Raw genomic sequence first — 22403 nt, 5'->3', positions numbered from 1 at the left:
TTACCTACTTCTGGAATTTCAGGCCAATATCTAGTAGCCCATTTTGTAATGCATCAAGAATCAATTAAAAAAGAGACTTCTTGCAACCCTTGTTACATACTTACTGAATGATTTCACAAGAATGACCTTAATATAAATTAATGAATTTAACATACTCTAAACACCAGCTTAATAAACTCAGGGGTAGAATATTTATTTCTTCTGCTGCAGCCACTTTAGCAGCACTCTCCCTACCTCTTCCTGTGCTGCTCTCTCTCTCTCTCTCTCTCTCTCTCTCTCTCTCTCTCTCTCTCTCTCTCTCTCTCACTGAGGGTAAGCACTGCTGGGACAAAAGTGCAGAGAAATGTGGCCTTTGTGAAGAAAGAAACAATTAGAGTCTCTTATTATTTTGTTTTAGTTAGAGACTTGAAAATCGAGGATATTCTAAAGAACCCAAGAGCGTACGCAATGCCTAAACTCATGAAAGAGTCCGTAGCATCAAAAGCAGCAACCAAGGTGAGCCCAGGTGTCATTGTAAGACCTTCCTATGTTCAGTTGCCAGTGTCGCTAAAATCCACTGGGTTCACACAGTAATCCTGATGAGCATATCCCCAGCATGTATCTTAGAAATAATTTAATGATCAGAGATTTGTTAATCATAAATTTAAATGTTCTATTTTCTTCTGACAATACTACCATCTCTAGTGACAGTTTAAAAATAACAAAAACCACAGCCCTTATCTTTTCTTCATGACAGTTCTCTGCTGTGGCTCCTCCTTGGGTTGACATCCAAAGACACCCTCTAGGGTGTCCCATGAGGCTGTTATGGTTCCCAAGGCAACCAAAGGGATGCGGGCCACTGTTGTTCTGTCTTCAGCTTTAGGTCTTGAGTACTACACTTAGCGCCTCTGTGGTTTGTTGGTTTTGTTTAGTTTTAAGGGAATAAGAGAGAGTTTATTGTGGAGCCATTTTGAGTGACTGTGGCTAAGAACACAGATTTGATTTAGATTACCCCAAATCCCATGTTCCATTGTGGAGTTAGTTTCATGAAGTTTTATAGTTTTATAAAAACAAAGAAAGTCATGAACCAAGGTAATTTTAAATAGCATGGGTGGATACATCAGAGAGTGTGTACAATAAAATGGGAAAGATTTACCAGAGGCCCCAAAATGCTATCCCATGACACTCTTAGCTTTGGGGTTGATGGATGCTAGTGGCTGCTAAGTTAATAGATTCCTAAAGGATTTTATCTGTTCACCGCATGTTAGTTCTGACACGGAGATAGTCAAGTGTGACTGTTCTGAGGGCTAAAGCTAGCCTGAGATAATGCAGTTAAGCCCACACCCACTCCCCACACTGTGCCCTCATCCTCCCCTCTGCACCCTACCTGCAACATTCTAATGTCCCCCAGTACTGAAGTTGTAATCAGGCAGCGTAGTCCCTGCAGACACAGTGTCTTCACAGGAGTTTTGTTCACAGCTCCACCTGCTGGGCAAGTATCATGTTCTGTGCATGTCATCTTCTGTGCATGCAGGGGCCCTGTATTATTTATTAAATATTATAAAGTCCCTCGTGGACTGGAAGGCTTGTTCCTAGGGTCCTCAACCTTTAGATGACACTGAGTACACAGGACAGCATTTTCAGAAAAGAGGACTAGCTGTCAGAGACCATCAAGAAAGACATTTCTAGCCCAAGTCTCCGTGAGTCAGCACTGTGTTGCTTTTAGGCACGAGTAGATACATTCATTGGCTTAAAAGTCTAAATCTGATCTCTTCATTTAAATACTAGTCAGATTTTAAATCTGTTACACTCTTTCTTGACAAATCTTATTGGGTCTGACGATTATTCAGGAGTGGAAATTATGTCCATATCAAATCAATTTTCTTCATTTACATATTCATGTATTTCCTGGGTTTTAGCAATCTAATTTAGTAAAATCTCTTCCTACCTTAAGTATTTAGTAAGTTTTTGGGTCCCAAACCAAAATCGAGTTTATCTGGTCAGATGTATTGTCACACCATTTTCTTTTATGGCCAGACTGCCAGACTGAAAAACTGAAGAGATGTAGTAGAAACTACACACCTACGTCTCAGCAAGCACTGGGGACAGAGGGATTTCTAAGAGGCTAACCAACCATTCCCAGAGTTCTCTAGAGAACTACCTTAGAAGTACAAGCAGTTTTCTGTGCCATTGACTCTGTCCTAGGGCTTATCCTTGACTGCCACTTGAAAAGGATGAGCCACAAGTTAAACAGTAAATGGCAAGGTTTTATTATAGTTTCCAAAGCCAAAACCTGGAGCCTACCATGGTGCTTCTCCTACTGTGGAGGAGGGCTCCTATCTCAGCCAGTGCTTGGGTCTGGGATGTCCCCAAGGGCTCCAGTGCTGCAGGCTTGTCCCTGACTGGGGTGGTGTTGGAGCATGAAAAATTGTGGTTGGTGGAAGGTGGTAGGATCCAGCTAGAAGCAGTACGTCACTTTGAAGGGTGTTTACCTATCTGTCTGTCTGTCTGTCTCTCTGTCTATCTCCTTTTCTCCCTCTCTCTCTCACCCCCTTCCTTCCTGTTTTTCAGACTGAATAAAATCTACCAACTGACACTCAGCTTTGACATTTAACAAAAGGCTACAAAGGAAAGCATAGTGTTAGGCACGAATACATGGGGCTTGCTTGGAAAGACAAATGCTGCCCATTTCTCTCCCATGTGGAATCTAGATTTAAACAGAAATATGTGTTTATGCCTATATAGGGCATGAAAGTGAATAGGGCTAAGGAGGAATTATAAAAGGAGGAGATGGGGAGAACAAAGAAGGTGAATAAAGAGGGAAGAAAGAAAAATCCCACTTTCATTTGGAATCTAGGGTGTGTGTGTGTGTGTGTGTGTGTGTGTGTATGTGTGTGTGTGTCTGTGTTTCTGTGTGTGTGTGTGTGTTTCTCTATGTGTCTGTGTGCCTCTGTGTTTCTCTGTGTGTGTTAGTGTGTTTCTGTGTGTGTCTGTGTGTCTCTGTGTTTCTGTGTCTGTGTGTCTCTGTGTTTCTCTGTGTGTCTCTGTGTTTCTGTGTGTGTGCGTTTCTCTGTCTGTCTGTCTGTCTGTCCCTCTCTCTCTCTCTCTCTCTCTCTCTCTCTCTCTCTCTCTCTGTGTGTGTGTGTGAGAGAGAGAGATAGGACAACAGAAGAGGGAGGGAACATTGAGTTGGAAGTTGGGGAGGGTCAGGATACTGTGATAGTCAGGGATGAATATAAGCAAGATACAATAATATATTTGTTGTAATGAGACTGATTAACAATAGCTAATACATTAATAATAGATGAGGGATGATAGATGGATGGATGAACAGACAGACAGATGGATGATAGACAAAATTAGAAAACAGCACTCTGAAAGACCATTTGTTGTAAACACTCATAGCCTGAGCTGCCGGATGCTTTTTATTAAGAAGGGACTGGAGAGATGGTTAGGAGCACTCTTGCTTTCAGGGTTCTGCTTTCAGGACCCACACAATGACTCAAACCCTCTATAACTTCACTTCCAGGGGTTCCAGTTCTGCCTTCTGGCCCCTGCTGACACTGCACTCATGTAAGGGACATCAATAGTACAGAGAAAACACTCACCTGTGTGAAAAGAATAAGTCATTTAAGGGATGCTGTATAGAATTTTCTTTTGGGTATTTTGATACATCCCTTGGGGGATACCATGTAAGTTTATCTACAGCTCATTAAGAACAGAGAAGTGTCAGTGACCTGTGCCTTTTCCTCCCTCCAGCCTTCCCACTATAGGAGCTTGGGTCCAGAGTTTCACAAAGTTCTCTTTGACTTTGGAGGCCAGAGCCCACTGATTCTGTACTATCTTAAGATGCACGAGCTAGGAGGTATTTCCGTCACTCACAATCCGAAGGGAACCAAGTTCACCAAGATACTCCGGGAGCCATATCCTTTCTAAGTTTTATCCGAGAACCATATCCTTCCTAAGTTTTATCCGAGAGCCATATCCTTCCTAAGTTTTATCCGAGAGCCATATCCTTCCTAAGTTTTATCCGAGAGCCATATCCTTCCTAAGTTTTATCCGAGAGCCATATCCTTCCTAAGTTTTATCCGAGAGCCATATCCTTCCTAAGTTTTATCCGAGAGCCATATCCTTCCTAAGCTTTACTTCAAGGCAATCAACTTCAAGGACACTAAAAACCGTTTCCTTTCTGTCCTAATTTTTAAATGTGTTTTGACTGACAGTTCATGAAGCATTCACTTGTGCCTTGTTTACCTCGGCAGCACAATTGGCTGAGCTAGTTGTTCTCCCTTTTAGCTTCACGACTGTGATCTCCCATGTGAGGAAAGTCCAAACCTTCTGACCTGGTTATGCTATGTCCTGAAAATCTAACTTGCCGCTTTGTTGTTCCATAATAGTTCAAGCATTTGTCATAATTTTTGGTCATTGGTTTCTGATTCCTCAAAGAGAGTCTCAGGCACTTGAAAAATAGCCACCATGGTTCAGGACTCACTGCAGATGAAGAGGAGCTCTGACTGGGTCTAGTCTAGCACCCAGGGAAGAATACTAAGATTCTTCTTTATAATATCTATTTCTGTCTTTAAAAATAAAAGATTACACTTTACAAATTCTCAACAGACAAACACCCTGACTGAGCTCTGGTCTCCATTCTCCTATGGAGGGGTAATGGTAGATCCTTGTGCTCCTGTGGTTTGTCAGTAGTGCAGAACATTACCATTGTTGGTTTGTTTGTTTTTTTTTTTCAGGTGATAAGGAAATTTATAAATTCTATCACCTACTTGAATAAGATTAATATTAATTAATGGAGCAATAGCTTGGTAATATTATTTAGAATGCAATATAAATATATATGTATATGTATATTGTATATACTTGTATATATTTTTAAAAACAAGAAAGTGGCCAAGCCATGCTCCACCTGTCATCAGTCTTGTGTGGCAAGCTCTTTCATCCTCTGAGCCATCTGGTCGTTCCCTTAGCAACATGCTCCTAAGAAGAATTTCATGTACAGGGAAAGACCAATGTCTTGCCGTGGGCTGAGACAAGTCTTTGTGGAGTCTCTCCTGTTTATATTTGTCATGACCCTTCCCTGAGCTCTTGTCTCGACTCTCATTCCTCACTTTGGATTCTAAACTTGTCTAATTATTGTCTAGCTATTCCAGCTCATGCTCACTAAGTGTCTGCATCTGCCTTCTTACCTGGGTGTGCCTTCATTACCCACGTCCATGAGCCAAGCCATTTCTTGCAGTTGTTTTAACAATTATTGACAGAAAACCTATTACATTCTGGGTAATAAGTTATGTGCTAGAAATATGGCAACAAGCCCGCCTTCAGAGAACCCATTCGCTATTTTACCAGGTCCACTAAAGAGGCAGCCTTTCTGTAACCATGTTCACACGGCTCCTTCAGCACTCTCTGTTCTCACTGTGTCCTCAGTAGCTGGAAGCTGCCACTCCCTGGACTTAAAGGATGGAGGCGTGCTCAGAGATATGGAGCAGGCTCCCTATGCACAGATTAGTACAATATACACTAAAGTGTGTATTTTTCCATGTCATGAAGTATCAGGACCATATTTGACATGAAGATGAAGAACACAGTGTTGAGCTGGTGACCTTGATCTTAATCTGAGAGGAGAAAGAGGGTCTCCAGGTTGCTGTTCTCCATGGAACAAGCACGTCAGGCCAGTCGGCTCCTTCTCCATCATTTCGTGCAAGACTATTTGTCTATGTGACCCAGTCTCAAGATGACCTGAGAAAATGTTCCCAGAAGGGTGAGATCAGGAGAAGGGGAAAGAATGAAGCAGAAAGATGGCAAGAAGCATTGGCTCTGAGGGGAAAGCCTGTTTGTGTTACTCTGGTGATGTCCCAGGGCCACAGCTTTGCCTCTTGTCTATTGCAGCAGAAGGATCATGAAACCATCATCAGGTAAGGGACAGGTGACATCTTAAATCTTGCTCTTGGTAAGGGTGTGTCCTACTCTATCTTTAGATGACTTTTACTTGAAGCAATTCTTCACTTCCTGAGAGCTTGGCCAAATTTCTTTTAGAAAACTGTCAGTTAAAAGTGGAGGATGAGGACCTTTGAGGTGAAAATTTCTTTTTTAAGAACTTACTTTTGAGGTGAAAATTGCTTTTTTAAGAACTTACAGAACAAAAGAGCTTTGTTTGGCGAACCCGAGTATGAGCATGTTTACTGCAGGTAGTTTGCAGCTACCTTCAGCCAGGACTAATTGGAAAACTGTCAGTAATATGAGGTCCTTTCTTGTTACAAACTCAGTTTAGGTTCTGGGGTGGGGTTTTTTTCCCTTTAAAAAAATACAAAGCACAGCAATTGGCCAACCACTGTCACTGTGGTGTAAATAGAAGAGTCCGGGTGCTTTGGGTGCTTAGATTGGGTCATTCCTGACTTCTTAGCCAGTTTTTGAATTTTAAATTAATAAACATGTTACTATACTGTATTAGTCAGGGTTCTCTAGAGTCACAGAACTTATGGATAATCTCTAAATAGTAAAGGAATTTATTGATGACTTACAGTCGGCAGCCGAATTCCCAACAATTGTTCAGTCGCAGCTGTGAATGGAAGTCCAAGGATCTAGCAGTTACTCAGTCTCACGCAGCAAGCAGGCAAAGGAGCAAGAGCAAGAGCTAGACTCCCTTCTTCCAATGTCCTTATATTGTCTCCAGCAAAAGGTGTAGCCCAGATTAAAGGTGTGTTCCACCACACCTTTAATCCCAGATGAAAGGCATAGCCCAGATTAAAGGTGTGTTCCTTAACTCGGAGATTCAATCTTCTGGAATCCATAGCCACTATGGCTCAAGATCTTCAAACCAAGATCCAGATAAGGATCTCCAAGCCTCCAGATAAGGGTCACTGGTGAGCCTTCCAATTCCGAATTGTAGTTCATTCCAAATATTGTCAAGTTGACAACCAGGAATAGCCACTACAATCCACCCCTTGTCAACTTGACACAAATAATATCTCATGTTCACACGAAACAATAACAAGGTTGTGAATACGCCTAACATGATATAACTATCCCTTGTACAATCGCAAACGCATTTGTAAATTTACAATGGGCATTCATATTACTTTATAATCCTCGTTTCTGTAACTGGTTACGTGGCCTTAATTGGTATTTATAACTACCTTCCTCTACTACCCATTCTGTATTTCCTTCACCTTCAGCCAGCACCTCAGCAGGTCTTGGCTCTTTTCCTGGAGGATTGACCCATACCTTCATTCCTGATGGGTCTGCGTCCTTTGTCATCCTGCTTGGATTTGGCTGCTGTAGTTTCCCATTGACTTTAATCACAGGACATGGTAGTACTAAGAGACGCCCTAAGGGATCTCCTACACTCCAGACATAATCTTGCTTACCACCATTGTGAAGAGGTAATCCAATTTCCCCATGGTAATCTGGATCTATCACCCCTCCTAACACTGTTATTCCTTTTTTAGCCTGTTGGTTTAAGGGCATTAGAAGCCCAAAATGACCAGGAGGAAGTCTGAGCTTCCAGTTCAATGGAATGTTTGTTGTAGCTCCTGGTAGGAGCACTCCCCTCTCTGGAGCCAAAACTTCTAGGCCAGCAGAACCTAGAGTTATGGGGACAGGAAGCAAAAATTTTCCTAGAGGGTCACTAGGAGTGATAGTAAGTGGAACTATTCCGTTTTCCACCCCTTGATTCCTGGACCCATGAATCCTGGCTATGGGTGAAACTGTACCATATATCGAGCGCTGATTCAAAGCATATACTGCCTTCTGAAGAACTCTACCCCAGCCTTCCAAGCTGTTACCACCTAATTGGCGCTGTAACTGCGTCTTCAAAAGGCCATTCCATCTTTCTATCAGACCAGCTGCTTCAGGATGATGGGGAATGTGGTAAGACCAGTGAATTCCATGATCGTGGGCCCACTGTCGTACTCCTCTGGCTGTGAAATGAGTTCCTTGGTCAGAAGCAATACTGTGTGGAATACCATGACGATAGATGAGGCATTCTGTCAGTCCGTGAATGGTGGTTTTAGCAGAGGCATTACGTGCAGGAAAGGCAAATCCATAACCAGAATAAGTATCTACTCCAGTAAGAACAAAACGCTGTCCTTTCCACGAAGGAAGTGGTCCAATGTAGTCAACCTGCCACCAGGTTGCTGGCTGGTCACCTCGAGGAATGGTGCCATATCTGGGGCTCAGTGTTGGTTTCTGCTGTTGGCAGATCTGGCAATCAGCAGCAGCTGTAGCCAGGTCAGCCTTGGTGAGTGGAAGCCCATGTTGCTGAGCCCAAGCATAACCTCCATCTCGACCACCATGGCCACTTTGTTCATGTGCCCATTGAGCAATGACAGGGATGGCTGGGGAGAGAGGCTGATTGTCCACAGAACGGGTCATCTTATCCACTTGATTATTGAACTCCTCCTCAGCTGAAGTCACCTTTTGGTGAGCATTTACATGGGACACAAATATCTTCACATCCTTTGCCCATTTGGAGAGATCTATCCACATACTTCTTCCCCAGATGTCTTTCTCACCAATTTTCCAATTGTGATCTTTCCAAGTCCCTGACCATCCAGCCAATCCATTGGCTACAGCCCATGAGTCAGTGTATAATCGTACATCTGGCCATTTCTTCTTGCAAACAAACTGTAATACCATGTGTACTGCCCGAAGTTCTGCCCACTGTGAAGATTTCCCTTCACCTGTGTCTTTCAAGGTTGTCCCAGAAAGGGGTTGTAATGCTGCAGCTGTCCACTTCTGGGTGGTGCCTGCATAACGTGCAGAGCCATCAGTAAACCAGGCTCTAGTCTTCTCCTCTTCGGTCAGTTGATCATAGGGAACACCCCATGAGGCTATAGGTGCATGCTTGGCAGCAGATGGCATTGTAACAGGAGTAGAAACCATAGGCATTTGAGCAACTTCTTCATGTAACTTGCTTGTGCCTTCAGGACCTGCTCTGGCCCGATCACGTATATACCACTTCCATTTGATAATAGACTGCTGCTGTGCACGTCCCACTTTATGACTTGCAGGGTCTGATAGTACCCAGCTCATGATGGGTAGTTCAGGTCGCATAGTGACTTGGTGTCCTATTGTCAGACGTTCAGTTTCCACTAAGGCCCAATAGCAGGCCAAGAGCTGTTTTTCAAAGGGAGAATAGTTGTCTGCAGATGATGGTAGAGCTTTGCTCCAAAATCCCAAAGGCCTTTTCTGTGATTCACCTACAGGGGCCTGCCAGAGGCTCCAAACAGCATCTCTATCAGCCACAGACACCTCAAGTACCATCGGATCTGCTGGGTCATATGGTCCAAGTGGTAGAGCAGCCTGCACAGCAGCCTGGACCTGTTGAAGGGCCTTCTCCTGTTCCAGGCCCCACACAAAGCTAGCAGCTTTCCGAGTCACTTGGTAAATAGGCCTAAGTAACACACCCAAGTGAGGGATGTGTTGTCTCCAGAATCCAAATAGACCCACTAAACGTTGTGCTTCTTTCTTGGTTCTAGGAGGGGCCAGGTGCAATAACTTATCTTTCACCTTAGAAGGAATATCTCTGCATGCCCCACACCACTGGACTCCTAAGAATTTCACTGAGGTAGATGGTCCTTGAATTTTGGTTGGATTTATTTCCCATCCTCTGATACGCATATGTGTTACCAATGAGTCCAAAGTGGTTGCTACTTCCTGCTCACTTGGTCCAATCAGCATAATGTCATCAATATAGTGCACCAATGTGATATTTTGTGGAAGATCCAAACGATCAAGATCCCTTCTAACTAAATTATGACACAGGGCAGGAGAGTTAATATATCCTTGAGGCAAAACTGTGAAGGTATACTGTTGGCCTTGCCAACTGAAAGCAAATTGCTTCTGGTGGTCCTTATGGACAGGTACTGAGAAGAAGGCATTTGCCAGATCAATAGCCGCATACCAGGTGCCAGGAGATGTGTTAATTTGCTCAAGTAAGGAAACTACATCTGGTACAGCAGCTGCAATTGGAGTTACTACCTGATTTAGTTTTCGGTAATCAACTGTCATTCTCCATGATCCATCTGTTTTCTGCACTGGCCAGATAGGAGAGTTAAATGGAGATGTGGTGGGAACCACCACCCCTGCATCTTTCAAGTCCTTGATAGTGGCAGTAATTTCTGCAATTCCTCCAGGAATACGATACTGTTTTTGATTCACTATTTTCTTTGGCAGAGGCAACTCTAAAGGCTTCCATTTGGCCTTTCCAACCATAATAGCCCTCACTCTACAGTTCAGGGAACCAATATGAGAATTCTGCCAATTTCTGAGTATATCTATCCCAATTATACATTCTGGAACTGGGGAAATCACCACAGGATGTGTCCGGGGACCTACTGGACCTACTGTGAGTCGGACATCAGTCAAAACTCCATTAATCACCTGCCCTCCATAAGCCCCTACTTTAACTGGAGGGCCACAATGTTTCTTGGGATCCCCTGGGATCAGTGTCAACTCAGAACCAGTATCCAGCAGACCCCGAAAAGTCTGATTATTTCCTTTTCCCCAGTGTACAGTTACCCTTGTAAAAGGCCGTAGGTCCCTCTGGGGAAGAACTGGAGAAAGGGTAACAGCAAAACCTTTGAGTGTCTTATCAAGATCCTTCCTCAGAGGAACCTGGCCACCCCTTCATTCAAGGGGTTCTGGATCTGCAAACTGTCTCAAGTCTGGAAATTGATTCACTGGCCGAGATTGCTGTTTACCACGATCTAATGTAGCCTTTCTTTCATTTGTTTGAGAATTTTTCTGCTTATACAGATCAAACAAATATGCAGTAGGCTTCCTATGTATTTCATTCCTGGAAACACCATGAGTGATTAGCCAGTACCAAAGGTCCAAGCGAGTCATGCCATTATAAATTTCACCTCTCCTGTGCTGACCATTACTGGGTATGTTATTATAAACATTCTTTTGTCTACGCTGTCCATTATAATAACTAGGATCACCTTGTCTCCGGCGATTCAATGCTGCCACCTGGCCCTTGTTACCTCGGGATCCAACTAAACCCAGTGAATTTAATTCATCTAATTGAGCAGAAGCATCTCCAATGCTAAGATCTGGCACAAGGAAAAGGGAAAGAACAAAACCCTTCAAATGTGCTGGTGCCCCTCTCACCAATTTGCGTCTTATAGAGCTGGTGAAAGGCATATCTTCTGGACCTTCCCATTGTGGACAATTATGCTTTACACAATATATCCACTCTAGCATTGCAATTTCCCTAAGTCTTAAAATCCCTTCATCAACACTAAGCCACGGAATATCAGGCATCTCCAAGTCATTTCCAGTAGGCCATCTTTTGATAAACACCTCAGCCAACCATTCAAACAAACTTTTGACACCTTTTTTAACTATGCGAGCTTCCGTATTAAACCTAGAATCTCTACTCAGAGGACCCATGTCAATAAACTCAGCCTGCTCTAGTTTTATGTTCCTTCCACCCTTATCCCACACCCTTAAAATCCATTCCCACACATATTCACCAGGTTTCTGCTTGAACGAATTAGCAAACTCATTAAGCTCCTTAGTAGTGTAGCGAATTTCCTCATGGACTATACTTTCTACCTCCCCTCTAGGAGCCTGTTTTGCTTTGAGTCTGGTTACAGGTCTAGAAGAAACTATTGGTGGGCCGTGAGCAGACTCTGCAAAATTAATTTCCTCATGTGGGGAAGGCATTATTTCAAGAGGTGGGGCTGAGGGTACTACTTCCTCAGGTGGGGCAAACCCTTGAGAATCTGAGGATTCAAAATTCTCAGCTTCAACATGGTCTTCCCACACATCCCCGTCCCATGTTGTAGGATCCCATTCTTTGCCAATTAGAGCCCTTACTTTAACTGTCGACACACTCTGAGGCTGAGACTTGAATTTTCTCTGTAGTTCAGCCAACCTTACAATGAGAGTTTCTGTTTGATTTTCTGCAACTTGAGCTCTATTGCTACAAGAGAGAAGATTCTCCTCAAGGACACACTTAGCAACTTTTAGATCGTTTACTTGTGTCTGGAGCCTTTCGATTTTATCACACAACTCCTTCCTTTCATTCATCATTTTTTCCACAGATACTAAGAGCAGCCAGCCAGTAAAATCATTTTTCGATTTTTTCCCCATCTTGTAGAAAGCTTTGTGCACTGAATCACCTAATTCATTAAGAAAATCAAGGGCATTAGCTTCTTTAAGTTCGGAATATAGTTTCAACCATGGGTCTTCAAAATTCTCTGAGCTCCCAGGAGGGAGAGAATCTGGAGAGGTTTCAATATTTGAAAGTGCTGGTGGATCAACAAGCCAATTCCAGTATTTTAAAAGATTCATCCTTGTACTTCTGTTACTCTAGAACCACTCCTGGTACCAACTTCTGTATTAGTCAGGGTTCTCTAGAGTCACAGAACTTATGGATAATCTCTAAATAGTAAAGGAATTTATTGATGACTTACAGTCGGCAGCCGAATTCCCAACAATTGTTCAGTCGCAGCTGTGAATGGAAGTCCAAGGATCTAGCAGTTACTCAGTCTCACGCAGCAAGCAGGCAAAGGAGCAAGAGCAAGAGCTAGACTCCCTTCTTCCAATGTCCTTATATTGTCTCCAGCAAAAGGTGTAGCCCAGATTAAAGGTGTGTTCCACCACACCTTTAATCCCAGATGAAAGGCATAGCCCAGATTAAAGGTGTGTTCCTTAACTCGGAGATTCAATCTTCTGGAATCCATAGCCACTATGGCTCAAGATCTTCAAACCAAGATCCAGATAAGGATCTCCAAGCCTCCAGATAAGGGTCACTGGTGAGCCTTCCAATTCCGAATTGTAGTTCATTCCAAATATTGTCAAGTTGACAACCAGGAATAGCCACTACATATACCTACACAAAGAGGAATGTTTGCAAAAAGGAAATTCCCAACATGACCACTCCATTAGGGTCAAGGTTTTTATTGTGGGTAAGAGAGAAAATGGCTAGAGGCATGTGAAAGAGTCCAGAGCAGAGAGAGAAGAAAACAGACTAGACATGACCAGAACTAGTGAAACAGGAGGGAGGGAAAAAGGGAGGGGGGGAGGGAGGGAAGAAGGGAGGGAGGGAGGGAATGGTGGGGGTAGCAAGAGACAGCACATGGTGAGAGAGATGGGAAAGTACAAGAGAGTAGAGAGTGGAGAGCATGCAGGACAAACCACCAGGCTGGGCTGTAAGGGCCAAGGCTGAGGAATAGCAAGGAGCTCCTGCTGTGAGATGGAAAAACCCACTCACAAGTTCCTGAGAGGTGCTGGCTTTTATCTAACCACCAGAAACCCTATAGTGCAGCTCACACTCATTTCTAGATATATGTGAAGGGCCTGAGACCTGATAGTTATGTCTCTCAGTGTCTCAGTGGAGAAGATAAGAATGAACAGGAGAAAGTCTCATCCTGGAAACTTAGGAACAGGTTGGGTATATGGTTTTAATTCAAGAAGCATAATAAAATACCTGGGCATGGTGGCATGTGCCTGTGATCTTAGCATGGCAGAGGAAGGGGTGTCAATACCAGTTCCAAGTCAGCCGGTGCTATAGAGAGAGGAAAGAAAAAAGGAAGGAAGGAGGGAAGGAAGGAAGGAAAGGAGGGAGGGAGGGAGGGAGGGAAGGAGAAAGGGAGGGAGGGAAGGGAGGGAGGGAGGGAGGGAGGGAGGGAGGAAGGAAGGAAGGAAGTAAGGAAGGAAGGAAGGAAGGAAGGGAGGGAGGGTAACAATCCCAGTTTACATCAGTAAGGAAAACTTTAACTGTTTCCCTTGCTTTCTCTGTTAGGGAAAGACTATACCGCCCTTGCTGAGTCACATCAGCTGAGAAGGGTCTGGCCCAGTGCTCCAGAGCCCTTAGCATGCATAAGGCCCTGCATGATCCCCAACCTCTTAAAAGCAAAGAAACAAAAAAAAACTTTTAAGTAGAAAAATAAAAATTCTTTCAAGTCCTTAGCGGTTAGGACTGTAATAAATCCCCAACATGTAAAGCCAGCTCTGTAATGACCTCATTCTCAGCTAACTTCCTCTCTCTTTCTTTTTGCTTTTCCTTTTCTTTTTCTGGTTTACTTGAGGCAGGGTCTCCTGTAGCCCAGGCTACCTGGAAACTCACATTCATTGTGTTGCTGCTCTGTAGACTCCAACCTAAGCATTTCTTCTCTGGGGTCTTAAACACAAGGTTTCTAGAACCCAGTGAGAAAAGAGTCTCTAAGATGCTCAAAAGTAAATGAACTTAGCTGAGTTCGCTTTTTCTGGTTATATTTTTTTTTCTTTTTCCATCTATTTGTCACCCCTCTCGACACATATCGGAGGTTTTTCTTCTTCTCTGGTCATGTTTTCTTCCTACTTGGTGTAAGGTTTCCCACAGGGCTCCTCAACTATACCTCTCAAAAGCTGAGATCTCCTTTCCCACTAAGTGCCCGTGCAGCCTTTATCCCATTCTGAACCTGGGATGTCACCTCTCTGCTCAGGAAGTTCAGCTGTCCTAACCAGCAATGTGGCTCTGTGAGGCCACTCACTCTCAAGGCAGTCTGATTTTCTTCCTGAGCTGCACGCTGATGCAAGCTCCCCACAGCACAGTGGTCGTGGGCTCTCACAGTTGTGAAGCAGCGATGTGCGAGTCCCCACCTGCTTCAACTCCCTTAGCTTATAGAGAAGCAAGGATAACCTCAGTGTGTCTCCCTATTGCCTGGGCCCTGGAACCCTCATGAGGGACTTCAAGGGAATGATGAATGGACAGACATACAGACACATGGACAGGAAAATTGGGATCAGGTGGGGGTGTGTTCACTTTGATAAAGTGGCATCTAATACTGCTGGCAACCTCGACCCTTGCTGTATTTGTTAGGCATAGCACATAGGGTGGGGGTATTTATTAGCTAGTCTCTGGAGAAGGTCTCTGGAGTTGAGCAGTCTATAGAGCATGTTCCAGGAGAGTCAGGGCTACACAAAGAAACCCTGTCTCAAAAGGTCAATAGCTTTTGTACACAAGTGGCCACTCTCTCACACACAGACCACTTCTTCAATTCTTCAGTCTCCTCAATTTCTTCATCTATAATTGACCCCACTGCTTCTATGATTGACTCTATCCTGCTACATGGAGGGTAAGGACTCTAGACTCTGATTTGAGGCCTCTAGGATATCTCTCTCAGTCTTGGTTTGGTACAACCAACCACAGCAGTTGTGACATCCAGAAGAGAACAATTTGATTTGTCCCCAAATGGCTCCTTCTCCATGTAGTGGCTTGCCATGCATCCTTGGAGCTGTGCATGGGGAAATGAAGTGTGATGCCAGTCCAGACTGAGGGACTGGAAAGCACTATTGCCACAGTCTTTCCGGAGGGGCATAAAATGCCATTATTCATAATTTACAACTTTTAAGTACTCTATGTTTCTTCAACTGGGATATAATCATGGCTTTAAGTGTGTGAAAAGAATAAAAATTAGGACACTTATTAACACACATTAACAAAAGTCTACTGAAAACACAAGAGAACGCTGAGGTCTTCGTCAACACCAGCATAATGCAGGCCAGAACCTCACTGTACAGTTCAAATGGGCAACAAGGACCAAGCTTTGAAAAGAATCAGAATGTCTTTATGAAGAATTTATACCCAGTTCATTTCAATAAAGCCATATGTTAAAATCTGAAAATTTTTAGGAACTGAAGTATAACTATGTTGGTACCAACAGTATTTTCATGGACAACCCCATCCCTCAGCATGTCAAATAAATCATATCACAAAAGCTTACCCATGGAAGCCATACTAGAGACACAGAGGATCTTTACAAAGGGACAAAGTCTTTGAACTTATAACAAGTACTCTAGGGGATCAATTAAGTAATAGCAGGCAGTGGATACATTCCAGACTGAGCATTTTAGCAAGATCCGTCTCTACCTAGAAAAACATCATCAATTATTCAAGCCCCCATACTACAATTTCTTCAGCCTTTTCCCAGAGAAGCAAAGACCTTCCATGCATTAATGTACAGAGAGCGTTCCAGGCAGTGGAAGCAACTCGATGACTCCAGATCCTCTGCTCTGGGCTGGCAGATTACTTTGTGGCCAAGGGAAGATTCAGTTTATCTTGGACTGCAAGATTCTTGCTTAGTAGGAAGTGAGACTGCCTTTTCCCTACCATGTGTCTGCCCCCTGTTCCCAACTAACCTAAAAGAGTGGGCATGCAGACCTCTATTGCTAGGCTCTTGAGAAGGAAAATATAAGCTCGTATACAAACACCAAGATACAACATCCAGACTCGAAAGCACTTCAGGCACAGGCCCTCAGTGGAAAGTTTTGCAAACATTAGAATAGTCCCTGCAGCAGAGCACTGTGGTGCATACCTGGAGTGCCAGCTTCCCGAGGACTGAGGTAGAAGGATCAACTGAGCCCACAAGTTCAAGACCAGCCTGGCAACATCTCAACAACAAGGAGCAACACATCTTGTCTGTCTACAGCAGTTTCCTCTGACTTGTGCACATGAAGAATTGTGATACTGTAGTTGTGAGACACCAACTACTGTGTTAAAATAATGTGAGACAGCTCTGTACAGGACAAATTCAGACACAAGAAAGGGGAAACACTTTCAGCTTGGGGATTGCAAGAACATAGGGCAGTTTTCTCTTTTGATTATGCTGTTTTGTTTTGTTTTTCTATTATATCTGTATGTTAGTATTTTGTGGTTTTGAGGCAAAGTCTTGCTATGTAACCCAGGCTGGCTGATGTGGAACTGGTGATCTCAGCCTCCCACATGCTGGGATGACAGGTGTGTGCCAGCAAACTCAATTATATATACTTTTTAAGTCTGTTGAATGAAACATGTATCCCCACGAATAGGTTTTATAAGACTTAGTTTCCTCCACTTTAATGTGAGGTGTGCATTGCTTCATTTTAAGCTCTGAGAACTGCTGAGCTTTTAATGTTGACTATTCATGAAGTAATAGAAAATATAACTGAAGGATGAAATGTCAAATCCAGAATTTGGAAGTGACCTAGACACAACCTGGGATTATTTTCTTTTGAAATGTTACCTTCTAGATTTGACTCATATCACAAATCAGCTACTGCTCATAGACACATTTGGTGACTTCACTTAAGCCTGAAGAGAAAGTGGCTTGTACGGGGTCATCAGATCTCAAGATGTCATTATCCTGAAGACAATGGTATGTTTCTGACCGCACATTATTAGCAGAGTGATCAACAAAGACCAGGAATGCCAAGCAGATGGGCCTGTCCCTCAGTCACGGTTACTGTCTGAACACATACATGCCATGGTTCCCTCCTGGAGAAGTGCATTGCCCTTAGCAGTGCACTGCAACTGAGGTTCCAGTCTCCACATGAAGGCTTGCCAGCAAAAAGGCTACTTGGATGGCCTCTGCCAAGCACAGATGGTGTCACAGCCCACCCACATCCAGTAAGTTATTTCTATTAAGTGAAAGACTTGCCCTGGGAGACAAAACACCAGCCTAAGTAGGGACCTGAGCTTGGCCATGCTGGTCTAATGCCCACTACTGGGCCGAGAATAGTTTAAAGCCCAAGTCTTCAAGGCCAGAGACTACAGGTCCATCCTAACTATAAGACAGGGTAAGAGGCTAGACCTCCAAGGACCTAAGAACATAGGATGTCACTGGAGTAAGCCTGTTGGGACCCACCAGGCAGGAGTGCTCTCTCACACCCTCCATGTTCACCCTGGAAAAGCCAGCAAATGTTCCTGGCCTTCGTTCCCCACTCCAAGCCTAGCAGACTCCTTAACTTTCTTCTACCTTACACATGATATCTTGAAAGTTCCTTCACTTACTCTAGCTTGCTACCATGTCTGGCATGTAATTCATAAGCAGGCTAGCTTGATAAACTAATATAATGTGTGATGGGACCACTGACCTTCTAGTTAGGCATTGACAGAATAGGGAAAGGTTTAAGGGTTGGCACCAGCTAGGACTCCTGGTCTCAAACCATCACCCATTACCAAGATTGCCCCATGATACACACAGAGACTTCTCTTAGCATAATATCCTTTAGGCTTATCCATCTTGTGACAAGACTCTTGTGGAAGCAGCAGCTATTCCATTGTATATATCTATGTTGCAGCTCCTCTTCCTGTTTTTCTGCTGTCAAACCCTCAGGTTATCTCTGTGTGTCACTGTGAACAGCATCACAGTGGACAGAAGAGTGCAGATGCTCTCATTATGTCAGAGTTTCCAAATCCACCCAGAGCAGATTTGTTTTTTTCATTTCTTCAGAGACCTCCATGTCATGTTTTCTCGGTCTCCTGTCTTTCCACTGTACATTGGTATAACCCGGGTTAACTGAGCACCCATGCAGGTGGGCAGTTACCCACTAAGTCTCCCAGAGGAGACTTTGAAGTCCTTGGTAAACTGCAAGGTGAATACCCAAACAAGGTGACAAAGCCTGGGGCAGAGTATCAATGCTTACTAACACTTTCACAAACTCTGGTTTGAAAATACACACACACACACACACACACACACATATACAGGGCTTACAAAACTATTAAATTATATTGCCTAGGGAAACAAGCTTAAAGCAATCTGAAAAGTGGTATTTGCTCTCAGCTTTCTCTATATAATAGACACAGCATTTCACATTTACACTTGAGGCCTCAAGAAAGGAAACCCAGGCCAGATAGTCCCTGTGATTTCCCTAAGAAGGGTCCCATTTACCTTCTCCAAATATCCTGAACTAGAAACCATTCCTTAACTGTAAGTCCAGCACACCACCTGCTCCAACATACTGCGACATCATCAGGGATGCCAAAAGAAAATTTGCAGATAACAAGAAGGATTTTAAGAGGTAAGTTTGAGCAGCATTATGGCTTTGATCTGTTAAAAACCCGGAAGAAAGAGCAGCAAGTGCCTGAACTGGGTCTCTCCTGAGGAGGAGCACTTGGTTGTTTACCATCTTATACTTTCCCAGGTTCTGTTCCTATATCAAGTGTCTCTTTAGTTAAGTGTAGGGCCTGACCAGTATCAGGGACTAGAGAGGGTAAGGGGCCTTGCTGTGGGCTTCACCCCAATGTAGGAAGACCAGGTGTCCTGTGTCAGCAATAGACTGGAGCATCACCACTTGCAAGGATGTGCTTTGGAAAGCCAGAAGGTCGTGTTGTGTGGACATAGAACTGGGGTGGCAGCTGGTATGGTATTGAAGAGACCGAGACAAGGTGGACTCTTGGAAAATGTTTTCTCAGAGAACATTTTCTGCTTGTGCTTGAGCTAAGTGCTCGCTCGTGGGAAGTCATGACACTTTTATTGCTACAGAGTTAGGAACAGGCTATGCAAGAATGCCCGTGAATTTTTACAAGAAAAATCTGGCATGATTCACCTCATTGTGTCAAGGTAGCTGTCTAAAGACTATTGCCTTGGGGGAAGGAAGGACCAGAGCCAGCTCTGGGAATGAATGCAGTGCTGCTCAGGAACAGGGAATAAAGGAGCAGCCAGAGATGTCCTACCCTGAGCAATACACAGTCTGCACTCCTCTCCCTGTGGGTCTCCAACGACCCAACCCCACAGCCCCACCTCCACCAGCAATGCCAAGCATCCCCACATAGTGGGAAAAGGCTTTCGAGCCCAGGTAGAAGCAGTGAGTGATAGATACCTCAGGTCACACCAGGTGTCTGGCAGCACCACAGGCACATGCTCTAAAAGGGACCATGGAGAGGGCTTAGCACACCAGTTGATGTGCTGAGGGGAACAAAGGGCTTATTGATGGATTCTTCCCCACACAGGACTGACTGCTTTATTTTTAAATATTAACTCCAAATGTTGATAGAGCTTTCTTTATATTTTACAGAGTAAAGCAAAGAATCAAAGATGATATCAAGTTCCTGAGAGAGCAACAGGAACTAATTGACAAGGAGCTTGACCGGTGTGTCTCTCACTTGGCTTTGTAGTGCTTAAACCACTTTTAACTGACAAACGAACTCACAGAAACCCCCAATGGGTTTGTTGTGAAAATATATATTTAGTATCTACAAAGAGTTATATCCTACTTAGCAGGTCACCAGTACCTTGACTAGCAACCTTCCTAATGCTGCAGCCCTTAATACAATTCCTCATGTCGGTGACACCCACCCATAAAATTATCTTCATTGCTACTTCATACTGTAATTTTTTTACTGTTATGAATCCTATAAATATCTGTGTTTCCCAATGTCTTAACTGACTGCTGTAAAAGAGAGTCGCTATCTACAGGTTGATCTAGAACAACAAATCAACTTCTTCTATTTTAAAAAAGAAAGAATATCATCTTCCTACCAACTTAATTAATTGCTTAATTAATTGTGATTGTCTATTTTTACACCAACCATAGGACTTAGCCTATAACTATGCCCTTTCTGGGAAGGACATAAACTAGAAATCAGTCCCTCTGCTGGCTTCCCTGGGAGTGCAGCCTTGTGTCACCTCTGTCCCTGCTACTTTTTCTACACACAAAAACTTCCCCAATGGAGCAGGGATAATTTGGCTGCTTTAATTTGTTTTATAAATTGGGGACTAGGAAGAGAGAATACAGAGTGTGGAGGTGGGCTGAGGCCCTCCAAACAGACACTGCAGCCCTTTAACCTCCTTCGAGAGACTGAAACTTGGCCAGTCTCTCCTGGAAATGATCTGGATTCCCAGTCACCAGAGTGAGTCCAGCCATTACCTTAAAAGGGAGGGAGGGAGGGAGGGAGGGACGGAGGGAGGGACGGAGGGAGGGAGGGAAGACAAGAGAGAAAAGAAAAGAGGAAAAGAGGAAAAGAGGAAAAGAGGAAAAGAGGAAAAGAGGAAAAGAGGAAAAGAGGAAAAGAGGAAAAGAGGAAAAGAGGAAAAGAGGAAAAGAGGAAAAGAGGAAAAGAGGAAAAGAGGAAAAGAGGAAAAGGGAAGGGAAGAGAAGAGAAGAGAAGAGAAGAGAAGAAAAGAAAAGAAAAGAAAAGAAAAGAAAAGAAAAGAAAAGAAAAGAAAAGAAAAGTGTTTCTCCATTGAGTAGTTGCAAACCAAAACCCTGGAAGATCCTTAGGATCCTTCCTCAAGAACCTTGGCCTAGGGCCTACCCTTACACAAATGAACCTTGACCATCTGCTTCTCTTCTTGCTCTATGCCATTGTGTAAAGCCCTCACAAGATCTGGTAAGTAGAGGCAGTTAGGGTGATGCTATATGACATGTCTAACTGAAGGGGACAGTCTTCTGCTAGGGTGGGAGTCACAAGGTGGTAGGAACAAAGGCTTCAAGAAAATGCTTAGATTAAAGATGTCTGCTTTCTAGCCTCTGTATGAAGTAGTGGCAGTAACTTTGCCTGAGTTTGTTTCCTCAGTGATAAATAGAAAATAAAAATTATCCCTGCTTGCTACAGTTGTAATGATGTAGGTGCATTAACCCACGTTCAGTCTTTGCAAACACTGGCTAGGAGATGCGTATGAACAGTCTGTTTACCTAAATGCTTTCTTTATTCCGTTAGGATCCAAGCAAAGGCTTCCAAAAATCTCCAAGAAGTCAAAAATGAATTTGAGAATTTTCTACATAAACAAGTAGGTTTCCTCCTTCTTCCTGGGAATAATTGAGAGTTCTCTCCCCTGCTTCTCACCTCCAAACCTCACATGTTTCATAAGCAATGCATGGTCACACCCAAGCTGCAGTGACAGAAAGGACACATTCTTATTATCCACCGTCCCCTGCAGAGAAGAGATCATCCACTCTCAGGTCCAGCCATAAGCTCAGGTCTACTGTCCTTATTCCTTGCTTCTAGAATAGTCCGTGAGACCATTGCTGCCTCCATCAAGTGCAATCGGATTAGAAGCTAGAGGAAATTACTGGTGCTTGAAATTGTATTTTGTTTTCTATTAATTCAAGAAAGCTACATGACAGCACTGGCCATGTGAAAAGAATCTCTCACCCTCAACTCACCCAAACACAATAAAGACAAAATGTGACAAAATGCCAAACAGAACTCCGATGTGAGAAGGAGAGAGGGGTGGAGAGAGTTCCTGCCTATTTTCCCTGTATCTTTTCTGTTTTTCCAAGCCTTCTGAGCAGCCCTGTCAAATCTGAAGGATCATGCTTTCCAAAAGGGGGAGAGGGAAGACACCAGCATGCAGGAAACTAGCAGGCTACACTACCTAAGCCAAGGATAGAGAGATCCAGTGTGAAAGGTTTCCCCTCTGCAGTCCAGACTCTGAAGCAATCCCATTGGCTGCCAGTCTAATACCAAAAAGGAGAAGAGTAAGATTCTTTTACAGAAAGTAAGACTCTTTCTTATGGAAAGTCATGAAACATTCGAGGGTTTCTCTTAGATACATAGGATCATTGTCCTTTTTTTTTTTTAAAGCACTATTCCTTATCCCTATTTTTGGATGTATTTCCTCCTACTAAAGAGTGCCAAGAGCTCTTACACAGGTAACAGCAGCAGCCATGCACTTTGCAGAAGGTATGCCTCACCATGGTACACTACAGCTGTA

At 43.6% G+C, this 22403-nt stretch overlaps 1 protein-coding gene across 4 annotated transcripts in view; it reads left to right on the top strand.

The window, feature by feature from the left end:
- The window catches only part of Fam227b (family with sequence similarity 227, member B), a 168681-nt gene that overhangs the window by 144422 nt on the left and 1856 nt on the right, over positions 1-22403 (top strand). For 3 of the 4 annotated variants that reach the window (XM_006500348.4, XM_006500349.2, XM_006500350.2), the window contains 5 exons: positions 398-495; positions 3739-3902; positions 18688-18765; positions 19762-19836; positions 21407-21476. In XM_006500348.4, the coding sequence (XP_006500411.1) occupies positions 398-495; positions 3739-3902; positions 18688-18765; positions 19762-19836; positions 21407-21476 (485 nt within the window). Of the gene's footprint in view, positions 1-397; positions 496-3738; positions 3905-18687; positions 18766-19761; positions 19837-21406; positions 21477-22403 lie in introns of all 4 variants that reach the window. The other variant, NM_029455.3, reaches the window with a different exon arrangement.

The sequence above is a fragment of the Mus musculus genome, chromosome 2, assembly GCF_000001635.26.
Source record: "Mus musculus strain C57BL/6J chromosome 2, GRCm38.p6 C57BL/6J".
NCBI classification, from domain to species: Eukaryota; Metazoa; Chordata; class Mammalia; order Rodentia; family Muridae; genus Mus; species Mus musculus.
The sequence above is the reverse complement of the archived record's forward strand: the minus strand, read 5'-3'. Positions and strand labels throughout refer to the sequence as shown.